We start from the raw sequence: 26,112 nt of genomic DNA, 5'->3' as shown, positions 1-26,112 counted from the left end.
AACAAGACTATCTGAAGAAGGAGAAAAAGAGAAAGAATTATGTTCAGCTGCTGGAATTGTTGAAGATGAGGAATTTATATGGATTGAAAGAAGGAGGAGGCAAAAGAGGAAGAGGAGGAGCTGGAGGTGCTGAAGGTGCTGGAGAAAAAGAACTTTGAGAGGAGAACAATTTTTGATGCTGATGATACTGAGACAAAAGAGTTGGAGTCTTTCTTGAATAAAATTGCAAATCGAATTTTGACTGTTCATTTCGATCGCTTTCATCCTCTTTTCCTTCTTCCTTCTTCCCTCTTCCTTCCTTTCCCCCTCTTTTCTCCTTTCTTTTACCACCAAGACATGATGAATCGCTTTCTTCTTCTTTCTTTTCTTTTCGCTTTTGACGCCTGCCGATGTGTCCATGCCGAAGGCCCTCGTACATGTGCTCCGTTCTGCCACCATCTGAATCGCCACCGAGATGCTTGTGTCTGTGTCTGCGTCTGCGTCTGTGCCCATGTCTGTGTCTGTGTTTGCTCTGATAGGATTTGTGCGAATGCTCAAGACCCCCCAACAATCTGCTGCGCTTACGCCTTTTGCTTACACTGCTCGTAGACTGCTTGCCAATAGAGCAGAACGAAAAAGAAGAAGAGAAAGAAGAACGCGAAATGGTTGTTCCAAAAAAAGAGCTGGGCGAATGAGGAACAGGCAATGGCGAGGAAGAAATCGAAGAATAAGACGAATGCAACCCTTTCTGATCGCTCTCGTCTCTGCTCGCCCTTTCATCCTTCTCCTTCTTTCTTTTCCCCTTCATTTTTCTTGATGAATTCTTTCTCTTTTTCTGGCCATATGAAGGAAATAGAGAAGTGTGTTTATCTTCCATCTCGTGTGCAGGAAACCTCACGCTGCTCATTTCCATCTCCCTTGCAAAGCCTCTCAGCTTCTTCCCCTCCAAAACATTTCGCATTATCCCCTCTCCTGTGCTGCCTTCCCCCTTCCCCATACCGGCCACCGATGACGTTGATTCCCTGCTGGAATATCCAATCCCCACAGATGGCCCAATTGAATGTGCCTTGTGTCGCTGTTGGCTTGTGTGATGCATCAAGGGCAAATGTCTTCTGCAATTGCGATGGCTTCTGTGCAAATGAGGAGATCGACGATGGCACCGATGGCTTCGATGTGCATGTGATTTCTGCCCCTTACGAACCTTGTGAGTTTCGTGAGCTTCGTGAGCTTCGTGAGTGTTGTCAGACTTATAAGATTTGTGTGTTTGCTTGAATCGAGACCCCATTTGTCTCTTCCTCTTCATATGGCTGTATGCTGAAGAAGAGCAGGAGGAAGCAATTGAAGACGAAACAGATGAAGAATAGAAAGAAGGATGATGGAGACTTTGACTTGAGCCGTGAGTTGTTCTTGCCTAATAACAACAACAAAGAAGCCGATGATGAACCCGAAAGATGCGTTGTGTGTATCAGATGAGCTCTCTGGAGTCACCTGGAACTCCTGCGAAAAGATCGTCTTTAGCTGGTGCTTCTCAATTTGGATAAGTGATGGCCTTTTTGACAGAAGCAGGAGAACTGGAAGTGGAAGAAAGTGAGGCACATTGGAGAAGGGCGATGGGTCAGAAGAGGAGGAGGCTACAGAAGAAGATGAAGACGATGACACTTTTGGAGACGACGAAGATGATAATGCAAGAGAAGAAGAGGAAGATGTTGTCACTGACTTTGGAATCTGTGTCATTGCCTCCAAGTCCAGAAACTTTTGCAGCGAGCTTGTTACAAATACCGAAGAAGATGAAATAGAAAACGAGCAAGAAGATGAAAAAGACGAAGAAGAACACGAATGCTAACCAGAGAAGCTTCTGTTTTTCATCTCAAATTCCATCGAATCCAGCAAAGACGATCTTTTCATCTCTCTTGCCCCAACCCATCCATTTTCCATGTTGTTGCTTGCCCATTCTTATCCAATGCAAATTCCACCGCACATGACACGTTTCATTCTTTCGATACACTTTTCGTTAATTCATCTACCAACTTCTGCAATGTCATCCTTTCCTTTATATCTGAAGAAGGCTATAATCTCCACTGGCTTTAGATTACCGCAGTGCTATTTCTGAAATTATTCGTTAAACATATAATAAAAGAAAAAAGAAAAAAAGAAGGAGATGAAGAAAGACAAAAAAGCAAAACTGGTGGTTTTTCTTCTTTTTTTCTAAGCCACTTTCAGCTTCTTCTTTTTCTTCTTTTCATTTCCTGAAAAAAATATTGAATTCTTAATCTCCCGTGGTAATCGCTTTGCCTTTCAATTTCTGTTTGAATAACATAATTTACTTAATGAACAACAATTATTATTCACAAAATTTCATTCATGATTAAAAATCTTAAAATGTTATTCAGACAATTCCATTAAGTTCCTTTTCATATTGTTCATAACAAAAAATAAAAATATCGATCTTTGCCGCTCATTTCTAATTCCTCTTCCAAATAATACTTCAAATATTGGATTTTTTCGAAAAGTGCAAAATAAAATATTATTATGGACAACTTGCAAATTCTTTTTTATCTTAAAAATGTTATACACGTTGTGATGTTAAAGCTGTTTTTGTTTGGAACAAATCTTGATTTTTTTCGCAAAAGAAAGAAATATTCCCCACTTATTATTTTTGAGTTTTCAAAATTATATTTTAAAAAAATATTGAAATTATTTTTTTATTATAAATCAAAAAAAGAAAAAGAAAAGAAATAACTTAATAAGTTGCAATGTTCACAATTAAGAGATGTCAAAAGCTGAAAACGTTCTATCCAACTTTCGAAATGTTGTTAATTCTTTTCTTAACATACGGAATTACATTTTTAGCTTAATTATATATTATTCCATTCAACATTATTCAAAAAAGAAAAAATAATTTTTTTATTTTATAAATTTTTGTTTTTTTTTAAATGAAATGGAAGATTTATTAAGATATGAAAAAATTCTTTTGAATAGTTCCTTTTGTTTAATTTACAAATATAATAAAAATTTCATATTTTCATCAATTTTCTTCTCCCACTCACCAAATTTCGCTGTTATGAAAACAAAATCTTGACAATGCTAAAATTTCCATACAGTTGAAAGTTGGTGAGTTGGTATAAAATTTTAAGGAAAATATTTTATTTTCATTTTTTCCTGAAAATTAATCAAAAGGAACTTTTCAAAAAAATTTAGACACATTATTGCAGAAAAAGTTCGGAATAAATTATTGAATTTTTAATAAATGCAAAAAATTATTTGCCCCATATCTGTTTTCATTTTTTTAACAATAAAGATATCATCTTCCTCACTGCAATTTTCTATTTTATCATAAATAATATTAAAAACAAAGCAAAATTTTCAATAAAAATAATAAATGAAAATCGAAAGAAATATGCTGTCAAGACAGATGAAATCATATAAAATAAAATTATCAAGTTGAAAATTCGATTCTTGTGAAGTTTCGTGAGTGTGGACAGAAATTTGATCAAAATATGAATTTTTCAGTTAATCTGAAAATTAAAAAAAAGAACTTAGTTGATTATTTTTGAGATAATTTTTTTTCTATCAAAATTTTCGGTTCGAAAATTTTATTTAATACTATCAAAAAAACACTGAAAAGTGAACAGGCATATTCAAGACTTCTTTATTTTTATTTCATATCGTGCATTTGTTTTTGAAACAGTTGTGATAATTTTAGCTTTAAAAAACAAAATCTCTTCCCAAAGAAATTAATCCTTTGAAGAATCAACATCCCGAAAAAAGTTATGATTTCAAAAAGAATCACACACTTAACAAAAAATTTCTGACAAATTATCTTTGAAACATTAATTGTTGAGAAAAAATTAGAGGAATCAATTATTTGTATTTCATCTTCGAACATTGTGTTACAATGAGTAAAAAACCAAATATTAAGAAAAAAAACCCGGATTTTTTATTTAGCAACTGTATCTTCAATTTTTTTCAGTTTTTATTCAAATAATATGTTTTTTTAATGCTGAAAGTGATAATTAATGAACGTTTGGAAAAAAGAAGAATTAAACTTAGCAGTCAAAAACAACTTTCATATTTTATCAACGAATTAAAAATTTTCGTGTGAAATGATATTCCTCAAATATATATAACTATTTAAGTTAGATCTTCTAAATATGAAAATTGTTATGATTTTGACCAAAGCTATTTGCTTCCCAATGCTCAGTCTTTTCCAACCACTGCTTATTCTGAATTAAATGTGAAAATTTAGAAAAAAATTTTTCCATTTATTAAAAGGCATCCAGTCCAAAATTAACAATTAATATCAAGTCAGATATGAAAATTTATTTTTAAATGAAGAAAAGATTTGATAAAAAAATAAGTATTTCTCAAACCAGTTAATGCTTCCATCTTTTCGTTATCATCGTGCCGTATTTTAAAATTTTTGCTTTCAGGTTGAGAAGTCTCTTCTGCGCTTTCCTTTTGCTCATCAATCCCCATTTCTTTTGACGAAGCTTCATCGTCTTCATAAATGTTGTCATCATCGATTTTTTTCTTTTTTATTCACGGGTTTCTTTTTGATATTGATTTGTTTCTTGAAGCATGGTCACGATCTTCGTCTGAGAAATTATCATCATCTGTCTTCATGTATTCATCCCTATAATGTTTTTCTTCAATTTTCATTTCCTTTTGCACATTTTTTGTTGATTTAACTTTGCGCTTTGGGGAAAAAGAACCAAACAATTCCTTGTTAACTTCATCTGAAGAAATTGCTGAAGAAGATTTTGTTGAAGATTCACTTATTTTGGAGAAAACTTGCGAAGCTGCAAGTGGCCAGATTCCTGTATTTAGAAAGGCAGTTTTAATTACTGAAGGAGTGGTCGCTGCTGCGATTGCGTCAGGAAAAACCTCAGAAAGTGCTTTCTGTATGAAAAACATGAATCATCCATTGTAACTTTGTAATTATTGAATAACGTTCTTATTAATCTGGCAAATATCACATTGTCGCAGGGCTGGAGGAGATGAATCATGTTAGGCGGAAATGTTTTTATGAAGACTCCGTTATTTTCAGCTTCCATAATGACTTCTGAACATGTATGGGTCGAATGGTTGTCAAGAAGAAGAAGAGCCTTTTTCGAAGATGTTGATTGTATTTTTTGATGAATGAGAGGAATCCAATTTTGAAGCATGATGATTTTGAAAATTTCAGTGGTAATCCATCCGGAAGGCGCAGGAATATAATTTATATTAAAAAATATCAAATTAGAAAACTCTTCAGGCATTTTTTTCTTTGGATAAAGAAAAAAATGAGGAAGGCAGGAACCATCAGAACACACGCAAACGCAAAGAGTTGCGTTGGCAATTTTTCGAGGTTCTGGAGGAGAAGGAGGGATCTGATCTTTCAAACAGATAACTAATTTTGACGAACTTTCTCCGATTCTCACAGAAGATTCGACAAAATTAAAAATATTGGAAACTTCGATATTGTTTCTTTCTACGATTCCTTTGACTTCTTCAAACCAATTAGTCACACTTTCAGGGCTCTGTGATCGAATTTTCGCAATTTCCAGTGGTCTCGCAAGGGCGACCTTTAATATGGTGCTTCTTTGAACTAAGAAAAAAGGTAATTTCGGATGGAGTTTCTCATTTTCTTCTTCATTTGTTGATTTCATGTCCAATATTTAAATTGCCTATTGCAAAAAAGATTAAAAATAATCATATAAAAAAATGAAAACCATTTCATGTATGTGCTTCATTCGAACAACATCTCCTTCTAATAATAAAGACAAAACCTGATTTTCAATTTTTTCCAGTTGCTCAAAATTTTTAAGAGATGGTCTTCCTTTCTTTCCAACATCTCTGTTTTTCTTTTCCGCTGTTTTGCCTCTGAACAAAGCCTGCCTTGTTACTTCTTTCGCTTTGACTGCCACGTTTACTGTTAATGGATATGTTTTCTAGTTTTCCAAAAATTTCCTTGATCTGGAATGAATTGCACGGTATTTACTTGTTGGAGCTATCCAAAGAAGCTCTTCCGTAGAAATTGATTTCTTTTCCATTTCAAAAAAGGGAATGATCAAAATGATCAAGAAGGAAAAAATGTTGTTTGAAAGGATAATCAAATAAACAAAACGAAAACAGTTAAAAATACGGAGTGATAATTTCTTATTTCTTCAAATTAGCTTAATTTCCTATTATAATTTCAACAACAAATATGGAATAACGAATTATCATTCCATCAATTGAACAACAATTAAAGAAAAAATACATCGAAACAGTTTGAAAAATTAGAACTTTCCAACTTCAAATGTTTCATCAGTCAATATTCAGTTTAAACATGCTACTGTTTTATTGAAAGAAAAAAGTTCATTTTTTTAAGTCCCGGTTTTTTTCCTATATACCTGGTTTTTAACTCATTGTTATTTGAATCGCCTAAATAATAAATTAATTATACTTTAGATACTTTGGACAAGTGTTAGAGTTTGAGTTGTAATTTTGAAGTTTTGTTTGATGTTCCAACTCATCATTTTCAGGTAAAAGTGCAGCAAAAACAAGATCATTTTTCGATTTTTAGGTTTTTTATTTATCCCCACTTTTCATGGAACTCATTTTTTGTTTCATCTTTTATCTCTTCATAAAAAAAACATCCATTTGAGTTATTCTTCCAAAATATTAATAAAAAGGTTGAAAACAAGTATTCTCAAACAATGAACATTATGTTTGTTTTCTGATAATAATACATTTTGTTCCACATTTAATCACAAACATTTCTATTTTGTATCTACTAATAATTCTTTTCATTTTTGCAAAAACAAGAAGTTGCAGATTTTTCCACACACAATGGGAGAAAACTTGCAACATATATCATTTACAATTCTTCAATTTAGAACAAATAATTATCAAATAATCAAAAAAAAAATTATTATTATTATTATAATTTTAATATTTGTTTTTTTTTTTTTTTTTTTTTTTTTTTTTTTGGTTTTTGTTTTTGTTTTTGTTTTCTTTCATTTTCATTTTCATTCAATTTTATTTATTTATTTATTTATAAAATTTTTGTGGAAATTCATATTTCCGAGCTTTATTGCTGACTTGAATTGAATGGTTCAAAGAAATAATATTTTGTTTATAAGATATTTATTCAAAAACGAGGGAAAAAAAAAACAAAATAAATACCTTCTTCAGTGATTATATTTTGAATAATTTGAAATGAAGTTGTGATATTTTGCTCAAAAAATGCTCATAAATCCAGATTTTCCCCAATTTTTGATGTCTCTTTCTTTCTATCTTTCTCTTTCGAATAAAATATTAATATATTGATTTCTATTGAAATGAACGTCTTTGAATAAATGAAAATGGATATGCATATGTTGCAAGTTTATTAACGTTTTGCATTCTTCAGTCGAGCTTTTATTTGAAAAAACCAAAACTTTGAAATTTATTTGTTTTGAGATTCAAATAATTGAATAATGAAGCATTTTTACACCATCGAAATTAAATTTGTAAATGCCATACAAACTATTGCAATATTTTTTTGTTTTTCCCTCAAAATTTTCATCAAAAATTAGTTATTTAAATGTCATCTGAAGCGATTTTATAAAAACAATAAATCTCAAAATTTGCTTGCTCGATTAATTTCCATCATGTCACACGTCCATTTCCAAATCCAACGAATCTTATTACAGCTATGATCAAAATAGATGCAAAAATACTCTGACAACTTTCTTTTCCGAACATTTTTTTTGCACGGATAGTATTTCTTTTGCATTTATCACTCATTCCTCATTAAACATATCTTTCATCTCATTCACTTCCAATGTCCTTTCTTTTTCGTTTTTGTCGCTCTTGCCTTCGTCTTCGTGTTCTTCACTGCTTTCTTCAAGCAAGATTGCATCTGTTATCGTCACAACAAATGTTCCAACTGGAAGCAGTCCAATCAGCTCTTTTTTCAGCTCGGCAAGGGTTGGTCTTTTCGATGCCTCTGATGACAGGCACGCATCTACCACATTCTTTACTCCACTATCTTCGATTCCCAACTTATTCGGCTTCTCTCCATCAACAATCTTCTGCCCTGCAACCTCTGCCTCATACTCCCCAAACGGTATTTGCAGGGTCAAACACTCCCACAGCATCATCCCAATTGAGAATGCAACTGACTTCTCTGTTGCTCCCATCTTCTTGTTCATCAGTAGCTCTGGAGCCTTCCACCTCAGACACTCTTTTCTGTTGTTATCTTCATCCTCAAACGCAGTTGAGGGCGGAGGCAAAGAGCTCTTGCCATTCCCATTCACCGATGAGCAATCAGAATTTGAAGTGACAATAGATGAAATGTCCGAATCTGAGTCATAATCATCATCATCATCAGAAGAAGAAGAAGTTGAAATTGAAGAGCAGTCGGAGTGGAGGGCAATGCAGATCACCATGTGCTCCGAGAACAGCACAATGTGCGAATCCAGGTTTCGCAAAGAGGGAAGTTCATCTTCCTCATCTTCAAGTGAGTGCAAAGCCCCATTCGCCACCCAAAACAGCATCTGTGCTCCCGTCACCTCCCTTTCCTTCAACGTACCAATCCCCAGATCTTTCTTCTCGTTCCTCCCATGAAGCAGCATGAACATCGAATCCCTCAGATCCACAATCAGCTTCTCGTAAGGGCATGAGCAGGCCATGGCATCCACCAAGTTCGACATAGATGAGGTGGTTGGACACGGACTCTCCACCCGAACAAATGTTGTGTCTGTATCCGTTGTTGAAGCGGATGAAATTGACGGAGATGGTGTTCTCTTTTGCACCTCTTCGTCATCATCGTCTTCTTCTATCTTCTCCAATGCCCAATCTGGAATCTTGTCTGAATCCTTTCCCAATATGTATTCAGTTGAGCCACTCTCAGACAGAAGATGCTCAGATGACTCCGAGTGTCCAAGGCTTTTCGCATATACTCTCTTCTTTATCCTCTCTTCGTTCTTCTTCTCTGCCTCTCTTTCGGCTCTTCGCCACTGTTCCTCAGGCGACATCTCCATCGTCATCATCTCAAATGCCTTTGGATCTTTTCTGATATTATCATTCACAATCTCTCTCAGATCTTTGTTCTCGTTCTTTGCCTTTCTCCATCGAATAGCCAGAATAATAACAATTACAAGCAGAAGTATTACAAATACAACACACACAATCACAATAACAATAATCAGCCAAAACGATTTCCCTTCTTTTCCTCCTTCAACAATCTTTTCATCTCCTTTTGGTTCTGATTCACTTTTGTTCTTCAGAATGAATGGATGAGTTGATGAAGGATTCTCTGCATCTCCGAACAAAATATGCGCATTCACTTCTATTTCATTTCCACAACTGCTGATGAGATCTTTCCCCACACTCCCTTCAACTTCTCTTTCTGACAAAAACCCATTTGAATCAAAATCGTGTTTTTCAATCTCTTTTTCATCTCCCTTCCGCTTCACAACCGCAAATGACAGATTGCATGAAACAAGAAGCATTCCTTTGAATGTCAGCTTCATTCGATTTGCCTCTTCTTTTGCTTCCACACTCTCCAGTACAGGAATAAAGAATGATGAATCTCTCTCAGAAACAATCCCTTCAAAACTGCACCCTTCATTCAACATCCAAAGTGAAGTATTTCTCTCCAATCCATCTCCTCCTTTCAAACTCAACACATTCAATGTTCCATAATCTGAACAGATTATGTTTCTTCTCGATGATGGATATCCTTCAATTGATGGATTATTATTCTCAAATCTTCCATCATTAACAGTCAACTCCCCTCCACTCATTGTTATTCCTCCATCTGGTGAATTCGAGATTGTTGTGTCTTTCATCATCACAGAACTCTTCACAACATCCACAAGAGATCCATCCCATCTGCACATCTCTTCTTCTTTCACATTCAAATATTGTTCATTTCTTTCGTTTGCACTCCCATCAAAAATGCAATTGTCCATTTTCACATCTATGCAATCGACAAATTTCATCAATTTCCCTTTTGCTTTGTTTGAACTGATTCCACCTATTGTACAATTTGTCAACTGAATTGTCTTTTTCATTGAAAAGCAAGATATCAACGATTCTTCATTTCCTTCAATTGAAATATTTTCTGTATGAAACTTTTCCATGTTTAATTGTCCACATTCAATGATTTCAACAAGAGAATGAGAAATCGTTGAATTGCTGATATCAAACGAATAAACTACTGATGGAAGTGATGATGAAAGATACAATGCAGATTTATGAAGAATTAGATTTGATATTGCACATCCATCAAGTTGCAATTCTCCTTTTGCCATTTTAATTATATGAAATGGAATATTTGCCAATCTTGCTTTTCCTTCTTCATTGGATTGTTTTGTTGTGAATGAGGAATTTATTATCTCAAGAATCCCTCCCTCTGGTAATATCAGCGATTCATGTGAAGAGATGAAATTTGAGTCAAACATAAAGTTCATTCTCAACAATGAGACTGCTCCGTTTGTTGTCGCCAAAGTCTCTCTCGTTCTTTTAATCTCCAATTTCACTTCAACTTCACACAAGTCTCTACTCTTCGAACTCAAACTCATCTCTTTCAGATCCAATTCGCCTCTAATTTCACTTTCTTCAATAACAAATATCAGACTCATGATATCTGAAGTCAGATGCACAATTCCATGTTCAATCGAATAGCATGGAAGTGTGATTGTTCCACATTGTCTCTCATTTGATCCGTTCACACTGCTCACAATGATTGTGTCACTCTGATGGATCGTCACAAAATCAATCAGATCAGTGTCACTCGGATAATCGCATTCATCTCTTCCATAAATCGCATTAATTCGTGAATAATGATTCTCTCGAAGATCAAATTGAAATTGAGTTTCATTGATCTGAGATGTGATATTGAAGCATTCAATGAAAATATCGTTCCCTACTCTTGCCTCGTTGTTTCTGAACTTCATCTTCACAAATGTGAAGTTCAATTCTTCTCTTTCTTTTGTTGCCAAATACACTCCTCCTCCTTTTCCATTAACGCAGATGCATTGAATGATTGTTGAGTCAATCATCTTTATTGATCCAGATGCGCCCAATGTGAAGAATATAGCCCCTCCTTTTTCACTCAATTCTGCTTTGTCTTCTGTTATGTTGCTCGCATTCACAATCAAACAAATCTTTTTCTCACTCTTTGATTGCAGAATGTTTGGTCCATTATCACTTCTCTTCACTCCTGAAATTGATGATTGGACAATCTCAATATTTATTCTTTCCTCATTTTCTCCATTTATCTTCAATCCTGGTTCAGATTTCTTGATTGATAAAACGCATCCTCTGCTTTCATTCAACGATTCCATTCGAATAGTCATAAAATGGCAAGAGACTCCAACATCATGAATGGTAAATATGCTATTTCCAACATTGCACGATTCAATCGACAAATCATTCACTTCCACGCTACCTCCAATCGCATCCACAAACACACAATCAAATCCATTATTCACTCCCGCTTCTGAATGGAATGCACATCCAGTTATCACCAAATCTCCTCCTCTGTTTAAAATAATCGTTTTGGCCGAGTTGTCAAATCCAGATGTCAATTGAAGTTGGATATTCATCAATTCAAGATGAATATTATTCACCATGAAATATTCAAGTTGACTTCCAACTGCCTTTTCAAAATTCAATATCGCTTTTTCATTCTCTTCACCCATCTTTACACTTTTTTTGATCTGGTAATTGGAAACATTGAATGAATCTCGAATAATTGTTGATTCTTCAACCTGAATTGTCTTCATTCCAGTTCCCTTCTCCATGTTTTCCATCCCTTTCCACATTGTGAAGCATGGCTCTTCCTCACTTCCACATCTTGCAACATCAAATCCTTCTGATGAGATAAATATCTCAAATGAGCTGAATGGAATCAAAAACATGAACAAATCCTTTTCTTGATGTTTTCCATCACTTCCAACAAACAAATATCCATCATTGATCATTGAGGAATAATCAAACTTGAATGAGTCATTTGTCACAGAAGAATTAAAATCCTTTCCCAAAATGAACACATTCTTTCCAATTGCTGCTTTGTTGTTTGCAAACGAAACGTTTTCTAAAAGAAATGGCTTTTTACTGGAACATTCTTGGCAATCCAAATACAAAAACCCTCCTTTTCCATTGCTTAATGAAAGCGAACAAGATGATATTCTTGTCGATTTAATCACCAATTCTTCATTCCCTTGCAATGTCACTTTTGCAACGCCTCCTTCTTCACCGCTGCCTGTATTCTCGATGTTTGAAAAGTTGCTGTTTTCAAGCAAGACAGACGAAGCAATCACAAATGAAGATTTGGTAAATGAACATCCTGATAAACTGCATCCTTTCAATGCGCAAGTTCCACTGGTTGTTGTTATCAATGAGTATTGAACAATATCTGTTGATGATTGGATTTCAAATAAACAGTTTTCGAGTTTAAGAACTCCACTCGAAGAGATCAAAGAATTTATATTTGGAACAAATTGACTTGGAATCTGTAACTTTAAAGAAAACAAGCTGAGTGAAACTGTTGATGAAATAACAGATGAAGATGATGGTGAAGAATTCCCTTTGATTGTCCCTTCAAAATGAATTGGCTTGTGTTTGGTTTCTTCTCCATCAATCACAAGTGCATCTGTGAAAGAATATATATCTTCTATTGTCCCTTCATCTTTCGCTTTCACTTTCCTTTCCCCCTCTGCATCACTTCTATCAATGTGGTCAATTCCGCTTTTCATCGATTCGCATGGGAATATTTCAATTCCACATCCCAATGTGTCATGTCCACCAATCGACACAGATACAACCACCCACTTCAAAGAAACGAGAAACACTCGAAGATCCATTTCTCCATATTTTCCATCTTCTCCAACAAATGCATTCTCATCATCCTCGTAATCTGTGTTTACAATTGCAAAACGCTGTGTATTCACACTGTTTACCAGATTGTTGCTCTTCACAAACATATTCTTCCCAACTGTTGCTGAACATCCAGAAAATGATATCGATGAAAACTGAAATCCTCCTTCATTCGAATAGCAATCCAGATATATCCCTCCTCCTTTTCCTTCTTCACCCAAATTCTCACAAACACATCCAATTAATGAGCTCTCTTCAAGCGCAACATATCCTCCTTCACCCAACGCTATCTTCAATCCTCCTCCTTCTTTGTTCTTCTCCGACACTGCCCCTTCAATTCTGCTTCCATTCATCACCATCCCAACTCCAACGCTCCCTCCAAACATGGCTGCCTCTCCATCAACTGCTGCTGTGCTATCAATCTCCAATCTTTCCATTGAACAATTCAACAGCTTCGATTTGTATTTTTGTTCAGTGTCTCCTTCATTCGCACTTCCAGAAGAAAGTGAAAATGAAAACAATGAGTGCAATGATTTCACATCTGAAATTGTGATAGAATCCAGTTCAACCATCTTTCCTGTCGATTTGATCAAGAAAAATTCAATTGTGTTTTGCTTCCCTCCATTTACACTCATCGCACAATTCTTCATGAACAGCTCCCCATTTTGAGTGCTCGATCCAATCACTGATGTGATTGTTCTGTTAAAGCTCGATGGAACAACAATCCCAATGAACTTCATTTCTGTCAGTGATGCTGATTTCAGAATGTATTCTTCAGAGCCATTCAATTCACTTTTGCATTCAATGCCAATAATTTCTTCCTCTTTTGCTTTCACACTCACCACGCTCATATCCACACATCCAATTACAGATGAATTGGTGCATAAAATAATCTCCTGTTTTGCGTTCTGTGTTTTCTTCAAATGTTCCATTCCATAACTCACGCTCAAACAAGGTGCCTTTTCCAAGCCACAATATGCCTTCTCCACTCCAGATGTTCCATCCACATAAATTGTATCTGAGAAATATCCATCGAGAAATATAAATAAATCGACATTCCAGTTGCCGAATGCCTCTGTTCTGTCATGTCCAACAACTGAGTTGTCTTTCTGAGTGATGCTTCTCATGAAGGTGAAGGAAGATTCGTTCACAGAAGCCACAAAGGATTCACACACAAAATACACATCTCTTCCGACACTGGCCTTGTTAGCTGAAAACATCACATTTGTCATGGAAAAGGAGGATTCTGACACTTGTGAATCATCCTTGTACTCGATCATGAGAGCACCCCCTCTTCCTCCAGAACTTGTATCCTCGCTCACAGAGCAGCTGGAGAAGGTGGAATCACTCACTGAAAAGGAGTTGGCAGGGGCAGACGAGGCGAATGAGATGCACCCGCCATTGGTGGCAGTCTGTTGGCTCAACTGTTCTGAGTTGATGTTGGTGATGGTGCAGTTGGCGAGGGAGATGGAGAGGGCAGGGGAGGTGGTAGAGGAGAGGACACAGCTGGCTGGAGTGGCTGTGGAGGTGATATCGGTGATGCTGGAGGAGTTGAGGGTGAGAGGACTGGCGAGGGAGGCGAGGTGGAAGATGCTTTGGCTGTTGAGGGTGAGACTGGTGATTGCTGTGTGGTTGAGGGCGAGGGAGCCAGCAGTGAGGAAGAAGAGGGGTGTTTTTATTGTTATGGAGGTTGTTCCGGTGATGGTAATTGTGTTGAGGTTGAGGGAAGGGGAGTTTTCGGAGAGGTGGAAGAGGATGGGGGTGATTGCATTTGTGGAATTGTGGGAGATGGCGAGGGCAGAGACTGTGAGGGAGCCCTGAGTTTGTTGGAAGTGGGCAGACGAGGCAGATGGATCTGGTGAAGAAGATGTTGTTGATGATGATGAGGAGGAAAATGAAGAAAATGAAGATGTTGATTGCGATGATTGTGAGTGTGAGTTTGGTGGTTGAGGAATGTGACTGGAGGCGATGGTGGTGGCATCTGTTCCATTTCCTGTGATACTTGTATTTGGAGCATGGAAAATAAGCGTTTGGATGGGTGCAAAGGTGGATTTGAGGAGGATGAGGGAAGCATCTTGGAAGGGAGCAACGCATCCTAGGGCATACTCGATTGTGGCGCATGGGCTTTGCTGCATTCTACCACATGTGTCAGCATCAATTCCGTTGTTGGCCACGGTTATGCTCTTCGCGATAAGTGGGAGCCAGCTGTTGTACTCAGTATTATCTGCTGTTCCAGCATTCCAGACTCTTTTTGTGAGCGTTGTTGAACCGCAATTCTCGAATGGAGATTTAGTGATGCTGCTTCCATTGAGGAACACATCGTTTCCCCTACCATTTGCAGCGGAGTTACCATCGAAGAAACAGAATGTGATGAATTTTGTTCCACTCATCCAAGGATATGTATCTCTGAAAAATATTGCTGCGCCTCCCCATTTCGTTGATAAGGACGACAGTTTATTGTTTATGAACTGACAATCATCAACCAAAAACAGGCTTGGCTTTATATTTGGAGGAAAATTTAATGATAAAGATCCAGAAGAATCTCCACCGTAATTTGTAATGCATTTGCATTTAGAAAACTGGAAATGACCGTTTGATTTTAAGGTTTCAAGCCAAAAATACCAGCCTGTTGCGCACCAACTTGTTATCGAGCAATTTTCAACTTTGTTTTCCGAGAATTCCCAAATTGAACTTGATTGAGGAGCATCTACGCAAGCTGCACCTCCATGAAATGCTGAGCAATTTGTGTAATTCGATTTTGTGTTGTTGATTTTAAGCAAATATGCACAGTATAACGCTCCGCCACTGCCTCCATCAGAAATGCATTTATCAAAAGAACATAGCGTAATTGCAATACTTGCATTCGCACAATTAACATTTAGTGCGCCGCCATGGCTTCTTCCACCAGTTGTATTTTCCCATTCGCACCATTCAAAGCGATGGCTGTTCTTATCAAATGAAGCCAATCTTCCCAGTCTTATTCTTTCAGATTCTGTTCCTTCATGTATCACAGGATCATTTGGCGAAGATCGTGTTTGCTGGAGAAAAGAGGTGTTGAAGGCAGAGAGAGAAGTTGATGGGCTGTTGAGGTTGGGGAGGATGGCACCATCGATGGGGTTGTGGGTGTGGAGGAAAATGGTTGAGTGGATAGAGAGGGAGGAGTGAAGGGAGAAGGAGGGGATTGAATTGGTGTTGGTGTTGGTGGAAGAGAGAGAAGAGGAAGAGGTGGTTGAGGTGAATGGGTTGAGTGAATGTGAAGGAAGGGATGGAAGTGATAGAGGGGATTGAAGAGAGGAGATGTTGGAGAAGAGTGTGTTTGAGAGATGGAGATTGAGGTGGATTTGGAGGTGGGGATGGTATTGGTGATGGATATGGAGAGGGGAAGGGGAAGAGGAAGAGGAAATCGAAGGGGAAAGGGAAGGTGAAGGGGAAGAAAAAGAAGAGGATGAGGATGAGGATGAGGAAGATGAAGGAGAAGAGGAAAGGGATGGAGATGGAGAAGGGGATGGGGAAGAGAGGGAAGAAGGAGAAAAAAGGAAGGGCTGGATGAGGGAGACGAACGAGGAGAAAGAGGAGTGGGAGATGGAGAAGGAGGCAGGGATTGGGGAGTGGGTATCTGGGAGGAGATTGTTTGGGGTGGAGAAGAGGGGGAAGGAGAGGACGGCCGGTTGAGGGGTGATGAGGGAGAAGTTGGCGAGGGAAAGGGAAGCATGGGTAGAGAGGAAAAGTGGAGATTTTGCTGCTGGGTTGATCTGGCAAGTGGAGGAGAGGATGGTGGCAGCTGAGTGGTGTTGAGCGGTGAGGGGCGGACAACCGGTGAGAGGCACTATGGTGAGATGGCTTACGCATAACGAGCTGTTGATGATATTGAGACTTGTCTGAGAACAACAGACGTGGTTGCCAGATGTAATTCTAGATGCTTCCTTTCGAATGAAAAAATTAGTGTCAAGCCTGATATTTTCATCTGCAATACAGATATTGCCTTTCTGTATCTCCTCGCTCCTTTTTCGTAGAATTTGTGCATTGGCATTACCCTCAGCATTAAGGCATCTTGCACAAAGCAACAGCAATGCAACAATATTGAGTGCAGCTTTTGCGCTGGTGAAGAGTCGAACCATGGATGTGGACGCAGGAAAAATATGGAAATGAAAAATCCCAACGCCCCATATTATTTTGATTCTCAATTAATCTTTTATTAAATAAAACGACTGAATTTTTGTAGATTTTTTGATATGTTCCAAAGGATTTCCGCAATCGTATGATTATTATTCTAACATTATCGGGCAATATTAAATATTAAAATGTTAAAAAACAATAAAAATCTTTGAATGAACCGAGTTGAACAAAATTCATAAAACAAAAAAATTTTTCCCATTTGAAAAATTGGAACAAAATATAAAAAATTCAAAACAAATACAAATTTAACGTAAAATGGATATAATTTTTTGTAGAAATGGCTAATAAATATTACTCATGAACTCTATATTAAATTTATGAAATTCTGAAGAGCTGAAAAGAATTGAAACAATGACCAAACTCATCGTAATGTTTTTTTTCCAAACGTGTGTGTACGTGGACATCAATAATTTCCATTTATGATATGGAATGATGAAAAGCAACAATTTTTTCTTTTTTGTTTTCAAAAAATTAAATATGACTTTCAAATAAAACAAAAAACACATTTCCACATTAAGTGCAAAAAAGAATCAAAACAGAACTCACAATCAACCAACAGAATTATCAAAAAAGAAAAAGAAAATGACTTCTTTAATCTTCCGCTTTAAACCAAAGGTCGTGGTCGCACAAATCATGCTGCTCAAGTAACTTATGCCATTTTTTCCTTGTCAGTCCAACAGAATCCATTGACTCGCTCATTGTGGACGGAGACATTCCCTTTTGTGTGCAGTGCAGCACCGTCATCACCCCTTCAAAATCGCTGTTTAGAATAACATGAGACAAGGACTTCAGAATTGCTATTAGAAGATAGAATAAAAAAGGAAACAGAGATGAATAAGAAGAGAGAACATAAGTCCAACGATTTCAGAGGGAAAATTCGGTGAAATAAAAACTGAAAACTGAAAATCTGAAATTTTATGTGCAAATACAAAAAGTATTCCAAAGCAATTGGAGATAAAAAAACGAAAAGTCAAAAGGATTTTTTTTTTCTTTCATCTTCTTTTCAGCACAACCCAAAAAACACCACACCAAGACTTGCCTGAATGAGCGCCACTTCTCCATCGCACATGTATCTGTCCCAGATTAGCTCCGTGGTCTCTCTCGGAAGCGTCGACACAAACATCTTCATGAACCAGGAGATGGCATAGAGCGACCCATCTATCGACAGCTCCTCCAGCCTCCTCGCCACATCCGGCAGGCACAGCGCTATGCTCTGCTCAAACAGACGCAGATGCTGCTGGAGCGAGTGCGAGTCGCCGAAGAAGAACGCGAAGAGGAAGTGGTGCGTGGTGAGCATGTTGGCGAGGGAGACGAAGGCGTTGAAGGGTGACATGTGCATCAGAAGCATCGTTCCAATGAAGGACATACCTTGTACATAGCCCATGTCTGGCCGAAAAGCAGCGGTGCAGTAGAGAATGGAGCAGAGGGCATCACAGTCAGAGCGGCTGGACTGAAACGTGGTGAGTGTGTTGAGCGTGCGGGGGATGTCGAAGTGGATGCAGCGCAAGGTAGCGATCGGGTCGAAGAGAGAGGAAGAGAAGGAAGGGAGAAGGAGAGGAGAACGGCTGGCACTGGAGGATTGGGGAGATTTGAGGGATTTTGGTGTGTTTGTGGACTTCGTTGGGTGAGGAGAAGGGATTGCATTGGATGCGATGGTTGTTGTGGTTGTTATGGATGCGTTGGATGCATTTGAGAAAGTGGATGAAATGGAAGAAGATGATGATGACGATGACAATAAAGACGATGTTGATGAAGTGCTTGTATCAAAAGAAGTTGACTTATAAGAGAATTTTTTGTAATTGTTTGGCGAAGACGAAGGAGGAGAAAGAGAAGAAGAAGAAAATTGTAAATTGGCAGCTGAAGTGGGAAAAAGATCAAGGATTTCTGCAGAAGCCGGCATGAATGAAGAAGACGATGATGATTGCAATGAAGTTATGCTATTCGAAGCATTAAAAGAAGAAGAGGAGGAGGAGGAGGAAGAAGGTGCTTGAAGAACAGTAGAAGAGATCTGATGGCGAAGTGAATGCTGAGTTGAATGAGAAGCAGTTTCAGAGGGAGAAGGAGAAGTGAGAGGAGAAGGAGATTGTGGAGGAGTTGAGATTGAAGGAGGCAAAGCAGATGAAGAATTGTGTTGCCTTTCAGAAGAAGCAGAAGCAGCAGCAGAAGAAGAAGAACACTCAAGTGAAGTGAATGCAGATGATGCAGTTGAAGAAGAAGAAGAAGAAGAAGAAGAAGAAGAAGAAGATAATAAGCTCACAGAAGGCAAGTAAGAGGAGTTTGAACAAGAGGCAACAGAACCAGGCGATGAAGGAGTGTCAGGCTGTGATATGTCAGCCATTGCGAGTGGAGAAGAAGTGAATCCATTTGCTCTGTTTGAATTCGAAACTCCCTGTGAACGCTGATTGGCCAGAGAAATATCAGAGGCTGGTGTGTAGACTGAGGGGGAGAGAGTGAGGGTGAGTGAGGGTGAATGTGAATGTGAATGTGAAGGTGTTGTGCTGGGAGAGAAAGAGGAGCCTTCTGTTGGGTCAGCAAATGGAGAGGAAATAGATGAAGAAGACAGTCCAGATGAAGCACACTCAGAAAATGAAGAGGCAGATGTGGTTGATTGAAGAGGAGGTAAAGAAGAAGAAGAAGAAGAAGAAGAGGTGGATTTGTGATGATGTGTCTCGTGTTCTTGCCTTTGAGAACTGCACTTTGTCCTGTTTTCTTTCCGAGATGCTTCATTCTCTGACTGGTTTGGGTTGTTTTCAATCCTTTTTATCTCATTTTCTTTTGCTTGTTGGTCACTTGCTCTTCTGTTTCCTTTTTTTTCTGGTGTGTTATGAGCACTTGCTGTATTGCCTTCTCCACAATCAGAACTGTTATTATAACTATTATTGATATTATTATTATCTCCACTTCCCTCATTCCCTATTTCTGCCTTACTCCTCTCCCTCTCTTCCTCCATCGCCTTCATCGCCTCCTTCCTGCTTGCCTCGAGCATCTTGTACAGTCTCTCTGTGATATTCAGTCTGTTTCCAATCGTCTTCAGCCACACCTGCCCTCTCACTGGGGCTGGTATGCCCTGCCGCCACAGCTGCCGCACGTTCTCTTGGTTGCTCCGGGTGCTCCAGTGTGGAATGACCTCCTTCTGCCAGAAGAGGAGCTGCTCGTGGAAGTGCTGCTCTTTCGGGAGGGCGGTGGGGAGTGGAGAAGGGGCAGAGGAGAGAGTGGTTGAGGCAGTGTATGAAGATAAGGGGTAGGTAGGAGAGGATGAAGAGGAGTAAGGGGTAGAAGAAGAGGAATAGGAAGAAGAAGAAGAAGATGATGATGATGATGATGAACTGACAGTCTGTGAATAATTGGTAGAAGCAGAAGGCTGAAGAAACAGCACAAACGACGAAGCAGAAGAAGGTCTACCGAGCTGCTGGATGGGCGTGGAAGAGCGAGAGCCTGGTTGTGCCTGCTGGGGGCGGTGCGGGGTGGCAAAGGAGACGTGAGAAGACGATGAATTGGCTGATGTGTGTGGTATAGGAGAAAGAGAGAGACGAGAAGAAGAAGGAAGAAATGAAGGAGCACCTGGTGAGTAGCCCGGGGAGTCGGCGTGTTTGACTTCTGAAGTGGATGAGGACAGGCCAGATGGCACAAATGCAGTACTTAGCTGTTTGGAGGAGGAAGAGATGGAGTTCCGCAGAGGAGAGGCAGAACGACCAATGAAGGACACGTGCTGCTGAGGATGAAGTGGGACATCGTGAAGTGATTGGCTGCTGTCATTAGACATGCCTGGCTGTGAGTATTCAGAAGGTGAATGCTGATAAGCAGGAGCAGGCTGTCCGTAAGTGTCGCTCTTCATAAAAGTGGGTGATGGACTGGAGTGAGCATGGTGTGAAGGTGATGTATGGAGCGAGAGAGGAGGGGCTGTTGAGGAGGACACGGTGGCAAACTGCACAGGCGTGGAGGCTGGCATCAGCAATGCTGTTTCCCGCTGCTTGAGAAGATGGCTGCCTTCGCGGCCTTGACCGACCAAAATAGACGATCCAAACACTTCGCCTTCTTCACCTCCTCTACCAGAAGACACCATTGATGGATGGGGGGAAGGTGCTGGAGTTAGTGAAGGAGGTTGAAAAGCAAGAGATGTTGGGCCTTTTCCTTTTATTGACAAAGTCCGCTTCAAGCCGGAACGACCACTGAAACTCATCCCCATTTTCATTTCCATCGCTGCTTTTGCAGCCGCTGCCGCAAGTGCGACATCAACGTCGTCTTCTGTTTCTATTATTGCTGACGTTGAAGTATCATGACAAATGTCTTCTTTGTGACGATGAAATTTTGATGGGGAAGTAATTGGTTGCTTTGAAACATGAGCAAATGCAGAAAAGGTAGAAAAATGAAGCTCTCCTTCTCTGTCATCTTTTCTATCTGTCGGATTTTCAATTTCATTTTGAAAATCAGTTGCACTTTCGATAGAATTTTCATGACTATTTTCCAAAATATCCTCGTCGTTCACGATGGGCCTACTTGGATGTGATATAATTGTTTTTGGTAAAGGTTTTGAAGGAATAGATGGATTATAAAATGGAAGTGACGGAGAATCTATAATATTTATTTTCATAATTGAAAAAACGAAGTAAATAAAACATACATATTCTTTCATTCGAAGATAAATCAAATCCCGCTGGAGATGATGCTATAAAAAAGATGAAACAATGCGTTAAAATGATTAAACACTGCAAACCACCCCAAATACGATGTTCATCAAAAGTTTGCAGATGCGTCATTGCAATTAAGTGTTCTGTTGTATGTATGGACTAAATACGAATTGAATAATAAATGTATATTCGATTTGTACTTGCAACAATTATCAATTATCTGAACCCGCGAAATTATGTTTATGCAAAAATTTCATTATTTTTGATCTTTTTCATGCTTGAATGATTATTCTCATCATCTTAATTGTATTTATTCACTATAAAATAATATTCCTGGTTTATCAAAAACTGGAATATTATTAAAATTGTTTACAGTCTGTCCAAAATAAATGTTGATCTGTCCAAAAAAAATGTAGATCATCCCTCAAAATTAAAAAAAGAGATATTCCCCACATCGCTTGTGGAAACTTTTTCTTTTCATTATTTTGTGAATTTTCAATGAATAAATGAACTCTGAAGCAAAAATGACACAAGGGTATGTTGTTTTTGCAATTTAAACATTGTTTTTTTATTTGTTTTCATTTTGATAATGAATTGTTTAGCAAATAGTTATATTTTCAAAAGAAAAGTGTTTAATTGTGTATATCTCTTTTGAAAACAAACAAGTTGAAGTTTTTGACAAAGTGCTTTTATTTTTCTTCACATGCTGTAAAGTTTTTGTTTGTTTTTAAAATTTGTCATCATTATTCTTTTGATTTACGTTGCAACAACTTATTTCTTTTCAATCTTGCATGTTTAAAAAATAGTTGTTGACGTATTGTTTGTAGTTGTTTTTGATAAAGCTATTGTATTCATTTCAATGATCACCTCATTCAATAGAATTGTGAAAAACTATTGGATAATGTGATTTTATTTTTATTTTTTTAATTAAAAACAAAAAGACATTCTGTTTGAACTTGTTTTTGTTTTGTAAATAGAAGTTACAAAAAATATAATGAACGAACAAATGTATCAATTAGTTACGCAAATGTTTTTTCAACATTGTTTTTGTTTCAAAAAAAATCATTGTGATTAGAAAGCGAATGTTACGTTTGAAACAAAAAAAAACTTATGAAATGAGGAAAAAAAATTAAAAGAAAAAACTTCCTTCACAGATCTTTCAAGGATATGACCTGCGGCCATATATTTGTTTCGATATCCATGATGGTTTTTCTGACTTCTCTGGCAGAAATTTCTTCAAAGGTTTTTGCCATTTCAGCGAAAAAGTGTGACTCCCCTTCCCACTTTAACGTATTTGATTCAACTCTTGCCTTCCAAATGCCAAAAATATTCTCGATTGGGTTCAAAATTGGGGAATATGCAGCGTTGAATAGAACGACATGACCAGCTTCTTTAATAAGACTGTCCGTGTTAATATGATGAATTGTTGCATTATCCATTACGATCACAGACGATTTGTAATTTTTAATGGATAATAGAAAACGCTTAATATAGGCTTCAAACACTTCGTGGTTGACTGTTCCTCTAATCACTTCTGTGTAGCCCATTCCAAGCATGGATATAGACGTGATAGCTGTTACAGATTGAAATAGTGGAGGTGGAGGAACCAACACTTTTTCTCCTCTTTCTGCCCAACCGTATTTCCTGATGCAACTGACGTTCCACGACGTCTCATCGATGTAGAAAATTAGCGCGCCATCTTTCTCGTATCGAAATAATTGTTCAATGAAATGAATTCTTTGTTTCTTATTTTCATCGGTGTTTGCGAATGCTGGCCTGACAGTTATTCTCTTGAAAGAAAATATTGGGAATAAATCTGTATCGTTGTTTTTTTCATGTAGCATATTGTGCACAGTAGATTTAGAGATATGCAATCCAGTTGAAGAAAGCTCGTGTGATATTGTTCGAAGTGTGGTTAATGGATTTTGCTTCATTTTTTGTCTTATGAGATTCTTATATCGATCATTGTTCACTATTTTTTTTCTTCCTTTTTGTTTTTCGTTGTGAATAATGTCTATACCAATCTGCAGTTTTTGTAAATATCTGCTGGTGGTGATGTTTGTGAGGGTACATTCATTCGCATACCAGCTTTCGGACTTGCTTCTTCCATACGTTCTGAATAAATCTGTAAGTTTTTTTCTTTTTTCGACAGTTGCTGGAGTGTATGGCCTTTTGCATTTTCCTTCAACCTCAGTATCCTTCTGCCTGAATTGTTCAATTTTTTTTTCTCTGTCTTCCTTCTCTTTCAAAGCTGCTCTCATTCTAATATTTTCATGCATCATTTCTTCCAAAGGATGTGAAAAATGCGATGCGATGTATTCAACTCTGTATTCTGATATATTTGGAACTTGGCTGCTCAATAACATCCTTTTGTTTGGTGTTCTCGCATCCAGAAAGGAAATAGTTTGCATTGAATTTTTCTCGTAATTTCAGCTAGAGATTGTGGGAATATCTCTTTTTTTAATTTTGAGGGATGATCTACATTTTTTTTGGACAGATCAACATTTATTTTGGACAGACTGTATGTGAATTTCAAAGAAAAAATGTATTTTTATTTTGAATCAAATAAAACAGGGAAAGTTGATGAACTTTGTCAATTATTCATATTTCAATTATAAAATGATAATTTAGAAAGACATTTTTTTAGGGCTTCATATCTTGTTCTTCATTTGACATAAACACTCGATTCAGATGGTGTTCACAATTATTTAGATGTACAGTTCGGCGAAAGGAGAGAAAATTTATCAACATAAAAAATTTTCACTTTGTTGACAACGATGAGAAGTGAACATTGCTTCCAAATATGAAAAAATACTATTGTCAGCAACATAAGTCATCACCATTTCCTACATATTTTTTCTCTTTAATAAAATATACATAATTATAACTAAACGAAAAGAAACAGCATTAAGAGATTATAAACGAAAATATTCGGCAAATTAAAATTTTTTTCTCTTCAAAGAAAAAAGATTGGTTTGATGGGCAAGATCATTGTTGGATTTTAAAAATCTTATTTAGGAAGTCTTAGCGAGATGGTTTGATCTTTGCTTATTTGACCGTAGTCTCACGATCCAATTTGTGTGGAAATCTTTATAATTATATTAAAATATATTAGACAAAAGGAACAAGCTCATTCGGACCTCGTCATGGTAAATCACATGGAATGTGCCCAAGATGTGGAAAGCGCGCATACCACTTGCAGCACCATCGTTGCGCTTCATGTGCCTATCCAAATCCAAAAATGAGAAAATGTTTGTTTTAATATATTTAATTCTTAATGATGTGCAATTGTTTAATAATTTTTATCACTTTTTATTTTCTTTTTTGTTACTCAAAATAGATGGATGGTCAATGAAAGCCAACCGTCGTAGAACTACAGGAACAGGAAGAATGAGCTATCTTAAAGACGTTTCTCGCCGTTGGAAGAATCATTTCCGTGAGGGTTTGAATTCTCTTTGTGTTGCCTTTTCTTATTGTTTGTTTAATGAAATTTTTCAGGAGTTACTGCAAAGCCAAAAGCTATCAGAAAAGCTAAACAAGAAAAAGCACAATCAAAGTAATCTCAATCATTGGAATCAAAGAAAAAGCATAATTACTCACACTTCAAATTTCAAGTCCTTTTAAGTGACTAGATATTTTTTTACAAAATCTTTTGCATCTCTTGAAGATTCTCCACATCGAACAGGCAATATATCTTCATGCTTCGTCTTTCAATAACTTGAATCATTTGATAAGTAAAAAAGCGTTATTTCAAAATCAATTTATTTTTTTTAAAAAAAACGTCAAAAAATTGTCGAGCTAATCATTTGAATTTGATGTGATTGAATTTAATAATTAATGAATCAATTTTTATGATATTTTTGCTTTAATAAATATCCTTTACGTTTTTTCTTAAAAAAAGTTTTGATTATGAATTATCATTTTTTCCTCATTTTTTTGTGTTCTCTAAAGCTTGATAGTTGTTGGAATAATTATTTTTTTTATACACACTTTTCAAAGATAATGATCAACATTTGATTACAGCACAACTGGAAAAGCTCAATGACATGCGAAATTCAGCTTTTTTTAACCTGTATTAAAAATAAACAAAAATTTCAGAAGAAGCTGTCTGTTCGTTCAAGATGATGGCTTTTGAATGAAAACATGAATTGCGAAATGTTGTTTACTCAGATTCATCTTTGTTCAGACGACGAAGAGTTGATGAAATATCTGATGCTGCGCTTGTGCATAATTGCCATGCACCTCCAGCAATCACTTTCTTGCAGCTTTTGCATTCCCAGATTCCAACAGCCTTACGCTTAACGGAATCTTTTCCGCAGAATCTGCAATTGAATCGGGCATGCTGCGAAACTTCAATCTTCTTAATAACTTTACGAAGTGAAGCGCCGTATCTGGTACCGTATTTTCCAACAATTCCTACCTTTTTGGTACGTTTTGCCATCGATCTTTATTGAGTTGTGTGATCTCAACCCAATTATTATTGATTTCATTCCAT

The 26,112-nt window shown here is 37.1% G+C and overlaps 6 protein-coding genes across 6 annotated transcripts; 1 reads left to right on the top strand and 5 right to left on the bottom strand.

The window, feature by feature from the left end:
• Positions 1-43: 43 nt before the first annotated feature.
• Positions 44-1,713, bottom strand: MONOS_10157 (uncharacterized protein; the record flags this gene model as incomplete). Its single annotated transcript, XM_067862576.1, has 2 exons — positions 44-1,225; positions 1,363-1,713. The coding sequence occupies 2 exons, from the start codon at positions 1,711-1,713 to the stop codon at positions 44-46; spliced, it is 1,533 nt and encodes a 510-aa protein (XP_067720149.1).
• Positions 1,714-7,727: 6,014 nt separating this feature from the next.
• On the bottom strand, positions 7,728-15,203 carry MONOS_10156 (uncharacterized protein; the record flags this gene model as incomplete). Its single annotated transcript, XM_067862575.1, has 1 exon — positions 7,728-15,203. The coding sequence occupies one exon, from the start codon at positions 15,201-15,203 to the stop codon at positions 7,728-7,730; it is 7,476 nt and encodes a 2,491-aa protein (XP_067720148.1).
• A 1,866-nt stretch (positions 15,204-17,069) lies between these two features.
• On the bottom strand, positions 17,070-21,746 carry MONOS_10155 (Tre-2/Bub2/Cdc16 (TBC) domain-containing protein H; the record flags this gene model as incomplete). Its single annotated transcript, XM_067862574.1, has 4 exons — positions 17,070-17,786; positions 18,019-21,561; positions 21,611-21,655; positions 21,704-21,746. The coding sequence occupies 4 exons, from the start codon at positions 21,744-21,746 to the stop codon at positions 17,581-17,583; spliced, it is 3,837 nt and encodes a 1,278-aa protein (XP_067720147.1). The 3' UTR covers positions 17,070-17,580.
• Positions 21,747-22,765: 1,019 nt separating this feature from the next.
• MONOS_10154 (putative transposase) lies at positions 22,766-23,551 on the bottom strand (the record flags this gene model as incomplete). Its single annotated transcript, XM_067862573.1, has 1 exon — positions 22,766-23,551. The coding sequence occupies one exon, from the start codon at positions 23,549-23,551 to the stop codon at positions 22,766-22,768; it is 786 nt and encodes a 261-aa protein (XP_067720146.1).
• Positions 23,552-24,629: 1,078 nt separating this feature from the next.
• On the top strand, positions 24,630-25,647 carry MONOS_10153 (putative ribosomal protein rpl37). Its single transcript, XM_067862572.1, has 4 exons — positions 24,630-24,652; positions 24,733-24,868; positions 24,958-25,059; positions 25,116-25,647. Exons 1-4 carry the CDS (start codon positions 24,650-24,652, stop codon positions 25,175-25,177), a joined length of 303 nt encoding a protein of 100 aa, XP_067720145.1. The 5' UTR covers positions 24,630-24,649; the 3' UTR covers positions 25,178-25,647.
• MONOS_10152 (putative 60S ribosomal protein L37a-2) lies at positions 25,562-26,093 on the bottom strand. The gene has a single exon (XM_067862571.1). It carries the CDS (start codon positions 26,056-26,058, stop codon positions 25,780-25,782), a length of 279 nt encoding a protein of 92 aa, XP_067720144.1. The 5' UTR covers positions 26,059-26,093; the 3' UTR covers positions 25,562-25,779.
• Positions 26,094-26,112: the final 19 nt, after the last annotated feature.

The sequence above is a fragment of the Monocercomonoides exilis genome (assembly GCF_001643675.1).
Source record: "Monocercomonoides exilis strain PA203 chromosome Unknown scaffold56-565389, whole genome shotgun sequence".
Classification (NCBI taxonomy): domain Eukaryota; phylum Preaxostyla; order Oxymonadida; family Polymastigidae; genus Monocercomonoides; species Monocercomonoides exilis.
Note: the sequence above shows the minus strand (reverse complement) of the source record. Positions and strands in the feature narration are given on the sequence as shown.

What these genes read in the sequence shown, in the direction of transcription:
- MONOS_10153 (XM_067862572.1), top strand. An exon ending in AAATCCAAAAATGAGAAAAT is followed by an intron (nt 24,869 to 24,957) that starts GTTTGTTTTAAT and finishes TACTCAAAATAG; the next exon opens with ATGGATGGTCAATGAAAGCC. An exon ending in GAAGAATCATTTCCGTGAGG is followed by an intron (nt 25,060 to 25,115) that starts GTTTGAATTCTC and finishes GAAATTTTTCAG; the next exon opens with GAGTTACTGCAAAGCCAAAA.
- MONOS_10152 (XM_067862571.1), bottom strand. Translation starts at nt 26,058, where the DNA reads ATGGCAAAACGTACCAAAAAGGTAGGAATTGTTGGAAAATACGGTACC.